The sequence below is a fragment of the Pollachius pollachius genome (assembly GCF_949987615.1).
Source record: "Pollachius pollachius genome assembly, chromosome: 12".
In the NCBI taxonomy this organism is placed as follows: Eukaryota; Metazoa; Chordata; class Actinopteri; order Gadiformes; family Gadidae; genus Pollachius; species Pollachius pollachius.
Genome location: NC_136945.1, coordinates 4,869,685 through 4,886,533, shown reverse-complemented (window position 1 = coordinate 4,886,533; position 16,849 = coordinate 4,869,685). Strand labels below are relative to the sequence as shown.

The window sequence follows — 16,849 nt, the reverse complement described above, 5'->3', positions numbered from 1 at the left end:
ACACACACACACACACACACACACACAAACACGGTCCGCTGTTGACCTGGCTCTGTGCCAGCATGGGGTTCGAGTGAGTTATAAAAACAAGCCTACTCTCTGACTTTGTCCATCCATCTCTCTTTCTCTACCTCGGTCGCTCTTGCTCCACCCTCTCTATTCCTCTCTCTCCCTCTCTCTCTCTCTATCTCTCTCTCTCTCTCTCTCTCTCTCTCTCACTCTCTCTCTAACTCTCTCCACCCTCTCGATTCCTCTCTCTCCCGACTTTCTGTCTCTCTCTCTCTCTCTCTCTCTCTCTCTCTCTCTCTCTCTCTCTCTCTCTCTCTCTCTCTCTCCACCGACTCTCTATCTCTTTCTCTCTGTCTTCACCCTCTCTATTCCCGTCTCTCTCGCCCCTCTCTCTCTCTTTCCGCCCACTCTCTCATCCCCAAACATCATTTTTCGCCCTCATTCTAAACAGCTGTCTAACCCTCGGCGGGCCCGGCGCCCTCTCCCTCCTCTCCCTCCTCCCGCTCCTCCCGCTCCTCCCGCTCCTCCCGCTCCTCCAGAGCCCTGCGGTCGAGCGAGCGCAGGAGGCACGGCAGGGGCCGACCCGGGGCCGGGGCATTCATCACCCGGGGGAGAAGAAAAGAGCGGTGCCACTTGTGACGGCCACCCCCGGGTCTCTCAGGGAGTGAATGAACTCCATGTGGATCGGGAGGCCAACATACACACACACAAACGCCCTATAACACCACCCCCCCCACCTCCACTATAGGTGTGTGGGCGACACCAAACAGAGGGGACCGTGGCTGGGGGGGGGTTCCTCTGACTTCCCCCTTTTCTCCTCCTCCTCCTCTTTCCTGGAGGAGAGAAAGAACGAGGCGACGTCGTAGGAGGACGTCTGGAAGAATGGAGAACCTCCACGACAACCAGACAGGAGAAGAAGAAGTAGAAGAAGAAAAAAACAAAAGGTGGCAGGGGAGGCGGGCCGAGCGTACGGAAGGGATCCCTTCCCTCCGCAGTGCACATACCAATTAACACCTACTCCGCCCACAGGGGCAGGGGGGGAGTGTGGGGGAGGGGGGCAGCAATAGATGGGAGGGGGAGGGTGGGCGGGGTTACATCAGCATTTCAATCAGTGAAACCTTTGCGCCGCGACAAAGGCATCAAGGCGTACGCCCTGTGCCCCGGCGGGGTGCCCGCGTGGGCCGAGCGCATCACATTGGGGTCCTCAGTCCCAAACCGCCCGGCTTCCTCCCCGCACAGCGCAACACAACGTAACCCCCAACACCCTCCGCCACCAACACCTCCCAGCGTCTGGGGGGGGGTGACGTGAGAAGACTCGATCCCAGAAATGCCTTCATGTTTTGTTTCGAATCCATGCCCTGCCAAGTTATTTTGGTCAAAAGCCGTGTCTTTGTCAGCCACGGTTTGGATCTCAGTTTCAAACCAGCCCTGATTCGATGTTTTACGTTGCAATGCGAGTGAGCGAGCGGGTAAGACGAGATGCTTTTGTTGGAGTTATGAATGCGTTTAGAAAAGCTGCCACCAGTGCCGCCAGGCCATCCATCAAAAGGGGAGAGGTGGGGTTTGAATTTGGGTCTGGGGGGTTGTCCACATCCATTGAGATGTTCCGCGAAACGGCGGGGAGAGCATGCGGATGAATAAGTAAATCTTATCTTGTTTTATCATGTCTGGGAACACAATACCGGGCCCCTGTGGAGGAGTACAATCATAATCTCTCCCCAGCTCAACCCATCTTTATTTCTTATCTTGATTCACCATCTCTGGCTCTGTTCCGCCTCTCTCTGGCCCCGTCTCTCTGCTCTCTCTTTAATTCAATCCCAAGACAAGTGGCTCCACACCGCAACAGTAAAATGCTAATGAAAAAGAGAGGGATGAATACATCACGTTTTGGATCAGAAGAGCCAAACTCATTTTATATCTCGGGGGGAAGGGGGAGAGGGATTTGGTTGGAGGTGGGGCATTTAATCCACCTGGAATATCATTCTAGCTGACATGTTAATCTGCCTGCAACAGAAACACTGAGAGCTAAGAATACATGTTGAGTTGAGCCCGCCTGCAACCTGTTTATCCGGTCGCTGCTAAAGCCCTGCTTCCACAACTGAGTAATAAGGCATAAATCCCCCAGGAAGTCTTAATTGTGCCACCTTGTGAAAGGCCAAACCTTCCGGGGTGAAGGTGTGTGTGTGTTTTTTTTGTTTTGTTTGTGTGTGTAAATAGCGTGGCCTCTAGCCTTGCATGATGAATCAGATCCCTCCGTGAAAATACAAGCCAAGACACAAAAATGCTTGAATTATTCGCTCTGGAACCTTTCATATGGTGTGTTCGTAAGTGTTTGTGCATGTGTGTGCATGTGTGTGTGTGTGTGTGTGTGTGTGTGTGTGTGTGCGTGCGTGCATGCGTGCGTGCGTGCGTGCGTGCGTGTGTGTGTGTGTGAAACGATGCATGGCAAGCGGTATTGATAAATAGAATCTCAAACAAACCCATTGACACTACAGTACATTACTCAAATCAAGCTCTACCAGTTGATAGGAAAAACCCTCTGGAAACAGCACTGTTTAGTTATCACTGCTAGTTAGTAGGGAACCCCTCGCTCTATCCTCTCAACTGGTTTAGTGTTGTTCCCAGTCTGCTGAGGGAGACGGTGCACTGGGAGCTCAGGGAGCTCTGGTCAGGCCGGCATGTTCCGACACGGAACCGGAGCCCAGTACAGCCAACACTGTGTTCGCCGCCTCCCCTCCGCAGGGAGGAACCGGCTCGGGTTGCTGTCTTGCACCGGGGCAGGACCCGGGGACAGAGACGGTAACCCGAGCCCGGGGGACGTTCCCTGGGTGTGCCGCGGAGCCCGGAGAGGGGACACCACCAGCAACACCACCAGTGGACGGGGAATGGCTTCCCCTTTCTCTCATGGACGTATCACGGAGTCTCACCGCCGTGCCAAGAATCCCAAGCGCCCGGCTCAGCCTGAGAATAGGACAAGCGAAGGGCAATACGGCGTCCGCGCCAGGAACTCGGGCGTTCAAAGGCGGAGCGGTGTTTAAATTTAGACGGCCGTCCTGTCACCTTCCCTTTCCCCCCCCCCCCCCCCCCCCCAGCGAGATTAATTTGTACAGAGGACAGGGGGGGTGGGGGGGGTGGGTTGAGGAACACCACGGCACGCAGGGACCTGGCAAGAGGCGACCGTGACCCCTCTGTTTACCTGCTGCCACACACACATCGACACACACACGCACACAAATGAGCAGACACAAAAGCAGACTTACACACTCGTAGGACCGAGACAAACACACACACGCACATATATGAGGCACATATGCCACGCATACACACACAAAAACACTCTCTCACACATACACGCACACATGACACACACAAATACACAGACATATATTGCACACATATGCGAAACACACACACACACACACACACACACACACACAAACACACATGAAACACACAAAAGCACACACACCCACACACATCCACACAACACACATCAAACCCACATGTCACACATCAATCACACACACATGCCAAACACATAAACAGAAGCAGATACCATGAGCGAACGAAGGGAGTGAAATACGTTTTTATCAGTTCCAACGGCCAACCTTTGGCCAGATTCTCCAGGTAGTAAAAGGACTCAAGAGATGACAAGCCCTGCTGATATCCCTCCACATGTAAACCACCGTGACCCCCACAGTGCACAGGGTACCTATAGCGGAGCTGCTAATGTACAATGCGGTGGCAGCTTGCTATTTTCCACAGCTGTATAAGAATAACGGCCCGCCACGCTACGGCGACACAGATTCATTAGTTGTAATATCAACTGTTAGTGTTAGGAGGACCACATGCAGGACAGAGGACACAGATGTAATGGAAATTACACTTTGCTCAAACTGGGCTTTGTTTTACAAAAGGACCTTGCGACGGCATCAGATGACAGCCCAGGATTAGAGAAGGATTTGGTACTGTAATGCGGTAATATGTCGTTATCCCCCCCCAGTCGGTCTGTAAATATGACCCACATACACACACACACGCACGCACATACACACACACACACTTTGACAAAACAAACCTTCATTCAAAATCATTCACAAATCCATGTCCCAACTGGGAGTTTATTAATAAGCCAATAACAGGTCTCTCTAAAAACTTGGCCAGAGTGGGTGCACCTGAGCAGCAGAAGGTCTGGCAGACAGAACGGAGCTCCATAACTTTTACCACTGGCCCAGCCCTTCGGCCCCGTGTTCAATGGTTAACCACGGCAGTGGGGCACTTCTTCTGCAGGCCGAGTAAATTTAACCTGCCTCAGCCCCTTGGCTGTGGGGGAAAGGGCTGAGGTCTGGGCCGAGGCCAGAGAACCGGTGGGTTTTCAATGCCTTGTCAGTCTTTGGGCTTACGGACTCCTAACCCCTCTCACCAGTGGCAATTATAGAGATCACAGCCAAACATGAGCAGCCGTGCCAGAACGCCCATGCAGTGGTTTCGCGGCCCCCGCAATGTGGTCAGAAAACATGGCAATAAATATAACTGGAGTTAGAGCGAAGCATAGGGATTATAGGCCTGAGGTACCGCGCATATTAGACCGCTGAGCAGAAGTAGGGCCATGTTGTTGAGTGCGGGGGGGGGGGGGGGGGGGGGGGGGGGGGGGGGGGGGAGAAGGTGGAAGCTATAAGTGATATGAACTCTTGGTGGACATATATACATATGTATCCCTGAATTAACCTCACTCATTGAGATCCCTGGACGATCCACAAACCCAGGCCAGCGCCGTTAGACTGGTTTCCACCTCCGATGCTCAGTGCTGAGTGGGCTAGTATTTTTCTCCACGCGTTCGTGAGTGACTGGTGAGCGTGGGAGATAGCAGATTCATCACACGGCATTACGCAGAGTGTACACGGCGCGCGGCGTTCATCGCAGGCTAAACATTCACCGCTCCCGTTGGCTGGGGTGACTATTGTGGCACGCCCGGAGATGCGCTGATAAGAGAGAGCTGCGTTCGGATTCCTCCCTCACACATGTTTACCAGCGCCGCACGTGAGCTGTGCTAAGCTGCTTGTTTCCTCCTCTCATCCTGGGCCGTTGTTGGGGGGTTCCCAGGCTTAAAGAGCAGAACAAGCACAGGGGGGGGGGGGGGGGGGGGGGGGGGGGGGGGGGGATGCACGGTCACACATCGGGATCATAACCCGGAGCACATCAGGGGGAGAATGCGGCCATCCGGGAATGCTGGACATTTAACTCAGCAGGGGGGTTTAGTACACCTTACGCATGCACACACACATTCACATACACACACACACACACACACACACACACACACACACACACACACACACACACACACACAGACACGCATGCAATGCAGCACACACACACAACCTGATATAGACTGACGAGATACTTCAGGGCTTGGGAGGGGCGTCGAGGTTTGCAAAAATAGAAAGTTGCTGATGCCCCTCTACCACAACGAGCGGAGGGGTGTCGGATTAGAAATGTGAATGAATGACAAGGCCAAGACAGTTCCTCTCACGGGTCACCTGCCGGCCCCGGGCCCCTGAGTGCCGCTACCCAGTGTGCCGCTGCCGCTGCTGGCAAGGTGGATCCACCGTGTGTCTCCTCCCTGTGGCTCAGGCCCCGGCCCACATGCCAGCGGAGCAGAAGTCGCATTTAATGAAAGAGACAAAGGGCTTTCCACTGCGCGGGGCACTGTATTCCCATTGTCTGTTGCTCGTGGAGCAGCTGCTTTGCATTACGGTTAAGTGGGAGAAGGTGAGAGGTTCACTGTTTCTACCGAGCAGCCAATTCCCCCTTGACCTCCATTAAGGGTCGGACACAGAGCTCCGTGGCTCGCGGTCCGGGAATAGGTCCGGCTGGGCTCCACCAGAGGAGAAATGGACTGCAGCCTTTACTTTGACCCTGCATGTGCCTTCGTTTATTCTTAACAAATGTTTATCTTCCGTCTGTTTACCGAGGCAGGTCAGAGAGAATGTGGTGTGTTTAAGGACATGTGGGGTGTCAATAATAAGTTTTAGTTACCGCCAATACACTCCTGTTTGTTCCCCACAACAAATGCATGCAGGCAGTGCGGTAAGGCAAAGGCCATGGATAAGAATTGAGATTTGAAAAAAGCTAAATGTTGCTCTGTAATTGATTCCAGGAGGAGCTATCTATAGAGTGGGCTTCTAAGTGAATACTCACAGGCCGTGCATCATATGTGGCTCAGGACTTGAAATGGTGGGGCTGTAAGCATGGATTTAGATAACGATCTACGTAATGCACAAACTCAAATATGATAGAGGATGTGGGCCGGCATCAGTGAGGCTTTCCTCACGCTTTGATTAACAGCCGGAAAACCCGAAATGCACGGCGAATCAAAACAAAGAGCAAATGCTATCATGGTGTCATGTCGAATCAAAACATGAAGCGATCACTGTTATGAAAAGACTCCAGCGCTCCATCGTAACCCGTGTGTGTGCGACGCGGCCTCGATGAATGAGCGTGCCGGGGAGAAATATTAGTCCCGCGGGGATCGCTGGCGGCAGCAGTCTTGTCTCACCTAACTTTGAAAAGTCCAATTGATTGGCTACACCCGGCTCACTGCTCAGCTTGCCCTTTCCTGACAACTCTCAGGTTGCCAATTTAAAAGGCTTCCTCGACATCGATTCTACCGTCTTCCGTTGCCCTCTACACTGAGGATTGGATTGTACTGTGTGGGCCCACAGTGAATTCAGCACATTAGGGGGTGATGTGCCTGAAAAATAAGTTAACTCGTCCATGATTCCCTTTTCCACAGAAAAGGCACATCCATTTTAGGGGTTGGGTGATGGTTAGTGAAAAGGTCAGAATCTAAACATACACAACAACAACAACTTTCTCTTTTTCACACTCTCACACACACACACACACACACACACACACACACACACACACACACACACACACACACACACACACACACACACACACACACACACACACACACACACACACACACACACACACACACACACACACACACTCAAACACACACACAAAGCATCAATGCTATCTATCTTTCTTCCTGTTGTCAAAGTTTAAGAAAAGTGAAAAGGAAAATGTTTCACCACGTGCTATATTCAACATGCAAAGATAAGTAGGGCATTGCTTTCCATAAGGGCAGCGGCTCAGGCCAAGCCACACCTGGCTGATCTTTACCTCAGCCTTAATATTAGTCTCATTCAAACGCACACATGTCTAAAGCAAATAATTTAACAAGTGTGGCCCAATTACCAGCAGCAAAGGCAAAACAATTAGGGCCAGTGATTTACTCTGCCTGGGTTTTATAGAGGAAAACATTGCCTCCCATACGATCCGGTCACGGTCCCTAAGTCCCTGCTTGGGCTACCGACTTAATGAGCACGAGCTATCCAGTTACGTCCAGGAAGACAGAGAAGACATTACGCTTTAATAGCTGTGCTTTTTAGTTGGGGTCCCAGCTTGCACATCAGTAATATAATCAATCACAGGACAAATGTTCTTAACACATTCTTTTCTGTAAAAACCCACGCCGTTTTACACCGTACCGGGAGAAATGCGACAACATTACCGACAGTATTTTATCAAGCGCTGTAAAAAAAAAGAAAAAAAGAAGAAGGAGAGAGAAATATATTGGGTGAAAAGTAAACCTTTTAAACCAAACGGTTGGAGTGCTGATTTAAAGCACCATGAGATGTGGGAGAGTGCTGCCTCCTTTCCCCTGCTAAGGTACTGGTACCATTGGGCCTCTCAAAAAGCAATTAAGGAGGAGAGTCGTAATATTGAATGCAAGGGGAGAGGCATCCCTTGGAGAGAACCAGCGCCAGCAGACTGTGAAATTCATATTGACTAGAGGAAAAAAACAAAAAAAAGCAAACACACAGGTAAGCAATGAGAGGGGAGCCTTTCTTGTTTACCCCGTTCGCCCCGGCTTGCGAGAGCAAGGATATTGGCAAGGTGCGCTCTATTGAGACAGAACCAGCCAGCCGAGGAAGTGAGGGGCTTTTCAGAAAAGCTTCCATCGCTTTCTTAAGAGAGGCCGGAAATATTGACACTGATTTTTGGATAAATAAACTTCTTGAGGAAAGAAAAAAAATGTGATTCAACAGTCAATAAGCCGTTGTTATAATATAAATAAATTTGATTATTTCGAATAGATGAACGAGAACGTATGAAAAAACTGCTGAGCTCCACACTCGTGCTCGGCGAGGTGCTAAATCCCCCTTGATTAAAGGGGAAAAATGCTTTAAACAATGAACTGCGCCAGTTCACTTAATTAAGCCAACTTGCTCCGGGGGAGGCTGGGAGCAGGGAAAGAGGGCGCAAACAGCGGTGGGTGCGTGGTCTTAGCCGCGGCTTTTCATTGGCTGCTAATCGAAGGCTTGATCTCTGAGCAGGACAGGCCTTGGGCCGCCGCTTCACTTGGCTGATCCTGGCAATTTGCTCCTGGTAATACCCTCTCCTCTCACCCCGCAATCCCTCCCCCCAACCCCAATCTCATCTCATCTATATGGCCGCCAAGATGCACAAACAAGAAAACCTGCAAGGTGCATGGCCGACTTACCGGCGGTGAATTCAATTTTGATGACTACATCTGCACTCCTATTCCATGCACACTTTGAAGCTCTGGTCTAAGGCATTTAAAAGAAACAACCTAAGATTTCTTTAAACTTTACTTTTATTTCGTCCTTTAGCAGATGTTTTAAATCATTTGTGTTAAGATATGTGTAATTAAAAGAAGTAGGGGTTAAAAATCTTGCTCAATGGTTGCCTCTAGGTTAACAGCAAAGGGGTTGAAACCCAGAACAAAAAACCTGCCCCTTACTTTTGATTACTTTATCAGTAGCAATATGAATCTTTTTAAGTGTTTACTAAAACACTTTCCCTATTTTACGTTGGCTGCTTCCCCGTCCCAGGGGGGGATGCAGCCTGGCAGAAGCATCTGGTGAGTATTAACCACGCTGGAAGAGGACACGCGGCCACGTCACATGATTTGTTGGAGATCTACCTGAGAAGAGCTCTGCAGTGTAACACAAGTGCCCTGCACTGCTGTACCTCCCTGCTCTCTCTCCCTAAATCCTCCGGTGCATATCACAAAACCACATTACAACCGATTCCCTCCTCATCGGCCCATCGTTCGAGAGCCAGGGCCGCTCCCTCGGAGGGGTGCCCAGCGGAAACGTGGGGAGACGAGGTTGACATATTAATGTAGAGAGCCGTGCTATGGGAGGGGGGCGGGGGGAGGAGAACATCGAAGGAAGATTAGGGAATCGGAACCAGATTCAGAAGATGGGTCATCCACCGCATCATGAGCTCCATCCACAATGGTTGGACTGTATAAATCAAGTGTTCGCAGGCAGCATCCAGCCTGTAGGGACCGTCTATGAAGGCAACATAGATGTTTCCTTCAAACTGTTGTGTTTTGAACCTTTCAACATGGCATTTACTTATATAATTTTTTTCTCCCTGTTGTTTACTATCAACTTTCACCGAACGGTCTCCCATGGTAACAGTTTCGACACACGGCTGAGATTCTGGGGCCAGAGTTTCACACCAAAACTTGCAGAAAGCGAGGCATGTGCAAGGTCAAACAGGCGAATAAACACTCAGACGCAACAGAAAAAGGAAGCAGTGGTCAACGGCCAATAGCGAACCATCATAAAAACGACCCCAACGTCCTCTCTCCACACCAGCCAACCCAAACACTCCATCCAATCCATCCATTCTCTTTGAATCCAAAACAGGAAGCGCGATAAGGATGGGGGGGGCGTTCTTACCTTTGAAGGAGATGGTAACACGAGGTGCGGCTAGCGGGTCGATGATTAGCTGATTCCCCAGAGCGAAGCTGGCCAGCGCCAGGAGGATCTGAACGGTCCGCAGAGCGTCCAGCTGCATGGTCAAACCACCTCGGGCAAGCCCAGGAACGGTGACAAGATCCCTGGAATGAAGGATGAGTGAAAGGGAGAGAGAGAGGGAGAGACCAATGCATAAGTAGTGAGATAAACAAGAAGGAGATATAAACCTTGGCCAACACATGCACTGGAGGCCTGGCCCCCTTGAGGTTTGTGTCAAAGGCTGCGTCCAGAGACTCCAGGGATTCTTTTGGGGGGGGGGGGGGAGATGTCAAAGCAGTGGCCCCTCGACGGATGCGTCTGTTGTAAGACCCACAGAAACATGTGGAATCGACCCAAAGCCTTGAGTGCAAGAGAAGAAATCTCTGGAGAGCAGGCAGCTTCTGAGTAAACAACCCCAAACACACAAAAAACAACCAAATAGTTTCGATTTATGAGTATGTGTGTTTGCATGCGTGCATGTGTGCATGTGAGAGTGTACGTAAGTGTGTGTGTGTGTGTGTGTGTGTGTGTGTGTGTGTGTGTGTGTGTGTGTGCGTGTGAGATCGTGAGACTGCGGAGATCAAACTGCTGTTGTTGCCTCGTTGGCTCCACTGAGAGAGGACTGTAGAGACTGTTGCACACCAAACACATTCCTGTTACATGACCGTGTGTGTGTGTGTGTGTGTGTGTGTGTGTGTGTGTGTGTGTGTGTGTGTGTGTGTGTGTAAATGTGCGTGTTACCGCTCTGTAATTAAAGGGCCCTTCTCAAAGGAGGTTACACCAGTCCCCACAATTAGACATGCAGACAGCGAGAGGGCCGTTTCACAGGGTCAGTTCACACTGTCATTGTACAGTGTCAAATGACCCAAAAGAAATGACAAATGTTACTAATGATAATTAAATCTATTCAATAAGATGATGAATGAAATCATGGATTAGGATTTTAAGGAAGGAATGCCAATGAAAGATCACACTTGATTAATATATGATCAGAAATAAGTGGATAATTGTGACCTCTCTTGCACCCTCTCCGTTTTCTTTCAGAATGCATGGGTTGTGGTTTTGTGCATTGGTGTGTGTGTGTGAGGGGGTCTCAACCAATGTACCCCCTCTGCGATGCCCTCCTCATCTAAAGGGCCCAGACAGCCTCCCCACGGAGCAAAGCATTGTAACCGACTATGACTAACTTCTCTTTACACCCTGAATCAAATGCATCCTTAATTCAGTCAACACACTCAGTAGAATAACCGCGCTCTCGCTGAGAGGCCTCCGCGCGCACTACAAAGGCGCCAGTCTCCTTCTAGTTCAAACATTTTAACCAGAACAAGACCAGCCCAAGTTTTTTGAGGATTTTTGCCAAGCAACACACACACACTCGCACACACACACACACACACACACACACACACACACACACACACACACACACACACACACGCGCGCGCACACACACAAACAAGGGGTCCCTCGGACGGGCTGGTCGTAGAGAAATAATGAGCATAAGCAGCTGTTTAAACTTCAGCTGTTTACTGACAATGTGTTGAGCGTCCAGCTGTTTATTCGGAGACAGAGGCAAACTCATTCGCGCAAGCAAATGAAATCAAACAAGTGCCTGCGTCCACGTGACACGGCGGGAAGCGGGGCTGGGAGGGGGAGGGAGAGCGCGCGCTTTGGGGTCTCGAAAATCGTCAAGTCGGTAGATAAATATAATAGGTTGTGTATTCCCCTATAATATAGGGGATATAAGCCACGTTGTAAAGTTGACAACAACAACCCTCATGTCTAGTGTCCTGCTTTCGCAGGGACAAGATTTAAGGAAAGGAAAGTTGTCATTGTTTGAACCAAAAAATACACATTCTCGGAGTTCGCTCTCTCTCCTATATAAGTTGTAATTGTTCAACTCTAAAATATATGGATTTTATTTTGAAGTTCAGTTGAGTAAATACTAAATGTAGTCAATTATTCTGATGAACTATATCCTAAAGTCCACTTGGTAAATATATAGACTGCAACGTGACCCGCTAATGAAACAACCAACGCCTGCGCCTTTATAAACAACAAAGGCTTAGCAAATAACAGTTATTCAGTATTCTAAATATAATATTATAAAACATATAATGGGCTTTATGACTGCATCAGCATTCCTTATTTGCGAATGCTTGTGCTGTGTGTGTTTGAAATGGAGAGTTCACTCGACATGCAGGATAGAATACAGTCCCAAGTACACTGAGGTTTGGAGATTGTGTGGAAGGGACGTGGTGACAAATACAAATGATTGCATATCATTTTAGTATTTTATACTATTTATATATTACTAAAATATTATACGATATAGCCTATTCCTGAAATAATAATGTATCGAACCTATATGTAGGCCTAATTGCATTTGTCAATAATCATTTAAGATAACACATTCGTCACTATAATTCGGAGTAAATCAGCACATTATTGTCTATAAGTAGAGGTAATGAATAAGTGCATGGATATAAACCCCGGTTTGCATTGAAAATGATGAGAGGAGCATCAACACAATGTAATAAAAAAAAGTTATCCTACTAACCTGGTTGTTACAACGGCTCTCCGAAAATAACTTGAAATCCAATAATATAAGTCATTGAATAACCAAATTCCAAAACACTCGTCTACTTTCTTCTCCCGATTTAAAACATTAAATCCCGATGCTGTTGGTGGGCAGAAGCGATAGCCTTTTCACCTGAGAGCAACGTGCGTATGGCTCTCAGAGAGCACTCAACAGAACATGAAAAAAGAAAACACTCCAAAATGATTACAATTTTCTTGATCAATTCTGAGCAAGAGCTTAGGGGAAGAAAAATGTCATTGTCACCGAAACTGCGCTTCCAGAAGGGAGATAGAACAAATATTCCTTATTGTGGGGGAAAGTGGGTCCAACGGCACGCTGCGAGGCACTCCTGAAAGTTGAGCGTTTCAGACTGTGGGAGAGCAGCACCCGAGCAGGTGGATGCGGACATTCGCCTTAAACACACCCACGGGGCGGGCAGTAGGACACGGTGGACACCGCCCATTCATCCCGCCTATAAGAAAAGAGCTCTCGGGCCAGAGCACTACAAGGTATTCTATGAAATGTTTTCAGTATTAGCTGTTCTCGGGCTATGTTGTCTCTCTAAACTAAAAAGAGCGAGTTTAATTCAAAACAGCTCCTTCGTGCTTTGTAATGGATTGACTGGTGGGGGGTAATCCACATCAACATAATTATATCACTTTCATATTCATATATTTCTATCATCATCATTCATGTATTTTATTGGCATAATCATTATCATCATCGTCATACAATATAATTGTTTTTAATTAGTATTTCTTCATAAATGTTACATGTTTGACACTCTTTTTCAGACAATCAACAGGAAACTAATGATTGGCAAATTAAGAAACATTAAGTTGTAAAAGTATGGAGAGAAAACACATTCTTAAACTTCTTTCTCATTTATTCTACTTATATTTCAGTCGACTAGGTCCAGTGCCGTGAACAGACATGACTGACGTTATTACTGAACATTTATTTCAGCTTATCAACATTTTTGAGAGATTTGACTAAGCTTGGAAAATGACATTCACTTTACACCATTAAGAAAAAGTCCCGTTGAAACAGTTAATTTGCCTCTCCATTCAAACACTGATTGACCACTTCCAAAGTCCCTCAGTATCTACCTTTACACAAAGACTTTCTGAAGCTGAGCAAATTAAACTCCCTCCCTTTTCAAATCACATTCCATTCAACGGTATCCGCTCACTTGAATTATCTGCTCCTCATTCAATCTGCTGCCCTTGAAATTACCTGAGTCTGGCTTCCACTAGAAAGCCTGTCTGAGACGTTTAAGGCTGGAGACAGAGAGAGCGAGAGAGTTTGTGAGAAAGAGAGAGCGAGAGAGTCTGGTCATTTTCTGAATCCATTGTGTCAAAAGGAGCTGTCTCTCTAAAGTTGTCCTCCATACGATGCCCTGATGGAGGTTTCGACCCTGAACTCTCTCTCTCTGTCTCTCTCTCTCTGTCTCTCTGTCTGTATGTATGTCTTTCTGTCTCTCTCTCTCTCTCTGTCCTTCTCTCTCTCTCTCTAAGGCTCACTATTGTTGTCTCTGTCTCTTGCTCTCACTCTCTATTGGTGTCTTCTGCTCTCTGTCTCTCTCTTCAAAAAGGACTTGGCAGGAGTGGAGTGGAGTGGAGTGGAAGGCATCACTCTGTTGAGAGCAAGACGTCTGCTTCCTCTTCAGTTATCTATTCAGCTGAGAGAGAGAAAGAGACAGAGTGAGATGGAGGGAGGGAGAGAGGGAGATTGAGATGGAGGGAGAATGATGGAGAGTAATGAGAGTGACAGAGAGAGATATTGAGAGAGATGGAGAGAAAGAGAGGGAGGGAGTGATGATTAGAGCAAGATGGATTGAGAGATGGAGGATGACAGCCAAAGAGAGAAAGCGAGAACAAGAGAGAAAGAGAGCAAGAAATGGAGAGAACAATGGAGTTGAAGAAAGTGAGGGAAAGAGAGAGCTGAAAAGGAAGAGAGGGAGAGAGTGATGAGAGAGACAACAGAGAAAGAGAGATAAAAAAAATAAATGAAGAGATAAATTGAGTAAAAGAGAGGGAGAGTGTGAGGGAGAATAAGACAGAACGAGAGAGTGATAGAGTGAAGAGTTTTCTGTCCAGGGGAGTAGAAGGGCCGTGACCCACTGAATCCCATCACATTTCTAAAGGGACGATATTCCTAACCACAAAGATATTCCATGCCCGGAACATTCCTTCAAAATAAATAAATAACAAAAAAGGTGTGTTCTGTCAGTACAGGTTTTTATTTGTTTGCTTTAGATCCTAGGAGGGAGACATGTGCATTAGAGACAGAAATACTTTTTTCAAACCGGTTCCTGGCTTATGATACAGTACTTGAGATACCATCTTGCTCGTAGCTGATTGAAATGCTTCTGTTGACGTCCCCTAAGTGATGTGTGACGTTGTTGTTGGGCTGCACGCATTGAGCTGCACTCAGTCTGAGGCGTACGGACAGTACCTTCTGGAAGGTTCTGTCAGCAGGCCATGAGCTGATACCAGGTGCTCTATGCTGTTTCTATAAATCTCTCTCTCAGTGGGCTACTAGTGTTGAGCGTTTATACAATAGAGCATACTTAGGCTACAATACGAAGGGTTCAACTTGAGTTGGAGCTAGGGACTTGAAAGGGCTTGATAACAACTGTCCGATCTGATGACAGTGTTCGGCTTTCATCGTAATGCACACATTGCATGCATACGTGTAAGACACACAAAGAAAACATGCAGGGATATGTGATTGTCAATCTATACAGTTGAACGCAACAATGCGTCCATTCTGCATTGATAGACCTAAAACAAGATGATGCGGTCATTACCACACAGTTATAACAATATGAATAGGTGAGTGTGTGTGTGCTACAGTGTTTAAATGTTGAAAAGGAGTGGGTGAGCAAGTAAGTGAGTACCTGGGTGAATGACCCAGTCTGTGTGTGCATGCATCAGTGCATATCTGTGAACATGTGAGTGAGTGAGTGAGTGAGTGAGTGAGTGAGTGAGTGAGTGTGTGTGTGTGTGTGTGTGTGTGTGCATTCATCGGTGTGTATGTATGAACATGAGGGAGTGACTGACGGAGTCAGTGATTTTACCTGAGTTGTGGGTGTCTTTGAGAGCCAGCGTCTCCTGTGTTGTGTTTGGCAGCCGGCCGGGACCCCTGTGTGTTTCCCAGACTCTGAACTCCCTACTTTACGGCTCTGCCAGTCTGGCCCCTGGTTCCCCAGGAGGACCAGAGTCTGAGGCTGCAGAGAGGAAACGCTCTTGGTTTCCTTCCACCTTTCACACATCCAGCATGGAGGAAAAAGGAGACTGGGCTCTGCTCTTTACCAAGCTGGATAAACATACTTATTATGTCTCGCACAGAAATGTGTATGTAGGTATGTGTGTGTGTGTGTGTGTGTGTGTGTGTGTATGGGGCAGAATGAATTTGTGCGTGCTCAGGTACAAGGGTGTGTGCGTGTGATGCACATTGTGTGTGCATGGGTGTGTGCGTTTATGGCAGAGTTTGTACGTATGTGCGTGAATGTGTGTGTGTGTGTGTGTGTGTGTGTGTGTGTGTGTGTGTGTGTGTGTGTGTGTATGTGTGTGTGTGTGTGTGTGAGTGTGCATTACGGAACAGGTGAGTTCATTTCTACCCACCGCTGCTTTGCATCAATGTTGAAATTACGTGTCGGCCAACCATTCGGTAATTTTAAGAAATCACAAGCCTGGACACGGGCAGCGAGAGTCCACTTTGTACTCATCAATGCCCCTCTGTTCGGAGCGCCGGGACCTCCAGGGCCCTCGCTTGGCCGCCACCGCCACAGAGCTGAGTGCCTAAATTTGAAAGAATAAATAATCCATCAACCACCCCGAAAAAAAACCGAAGGGTTTGAAGGGTGATTTCATTGGGAGGAAGGGGCAGGGTTTGATGAGGTGAAATAAGTCCCACTTTGTCCTCTCGGCGGTCCACATGTGATTCATGCAGAGTATGCGTCATTCTTCTTGTCCGTTGCCAGACTTTATGGGAGGTACCGTGTGTACTGTGATGGCGTTAGCGGAGCCGGACCCGGGAGAGAGGAAGGAAGGGGAAGGGGGGGGGAGAGAGAGAGAGAAAGAGGGAGAGAGAGCAACCGCTTAGCAACTGTAGTGCTCAAACATGCAAGGCGAACAATGAGGGCTATTTTTCAAGACACATTGGTACAGACGACTTGAAGGTCTCAGAAAGAAATACAGGTTGACTTACCCAGGCGACCTTCTCACTGTGTGAGTGTGTTAGTGCTTGTAGATGTTTGTTTTCATATCGATGTGGGGTCTTTGTGTTGGTGTGCATGCATGCACACACACTCATACATGTCTGTGTTGGTGCGTGTCTGCGAGCGTGGGTGCTTTTATTTACACCAAAACACACACATCTGAGGTTGACAACTCCAGAGACA

At 48.2% G+C, this 16,849-nt stretch overlaps 1 protein-coding gene across 2 annotated transcripts in view; it reads right to left on the bottom strand.

The window, feature by feature from the left end:
• Positions 1-12,757, bottom strand: part of LOC307083363 (semaphorin-3F-like) — a 63,843-nt gene extending 51,086 nt beyond the window's left edge. For both annotated transcript variants that reach the window (XM_079747222.1, XM_079747223.1), the window contains exons 1-2: positions 12,421-12,757; positions 9,804-9,964 (exon numbers count right to left, since the gene is read on the bottom strand). In XM_079747222.1, the coding sequence (XP_079603348.1) occupies positions 9,804-9,921 (118 nt within the window). In that variant the 5' untranslated portion in view covers positions 9,922-9,964; positions 12,421-12,757. The remainder of the gene's footprint in view (positions 1-9,803; positions 9,965-12,420) is intronic.
• Positions 12,758-16,849: the final 4,092 nt, after the last annotated feature.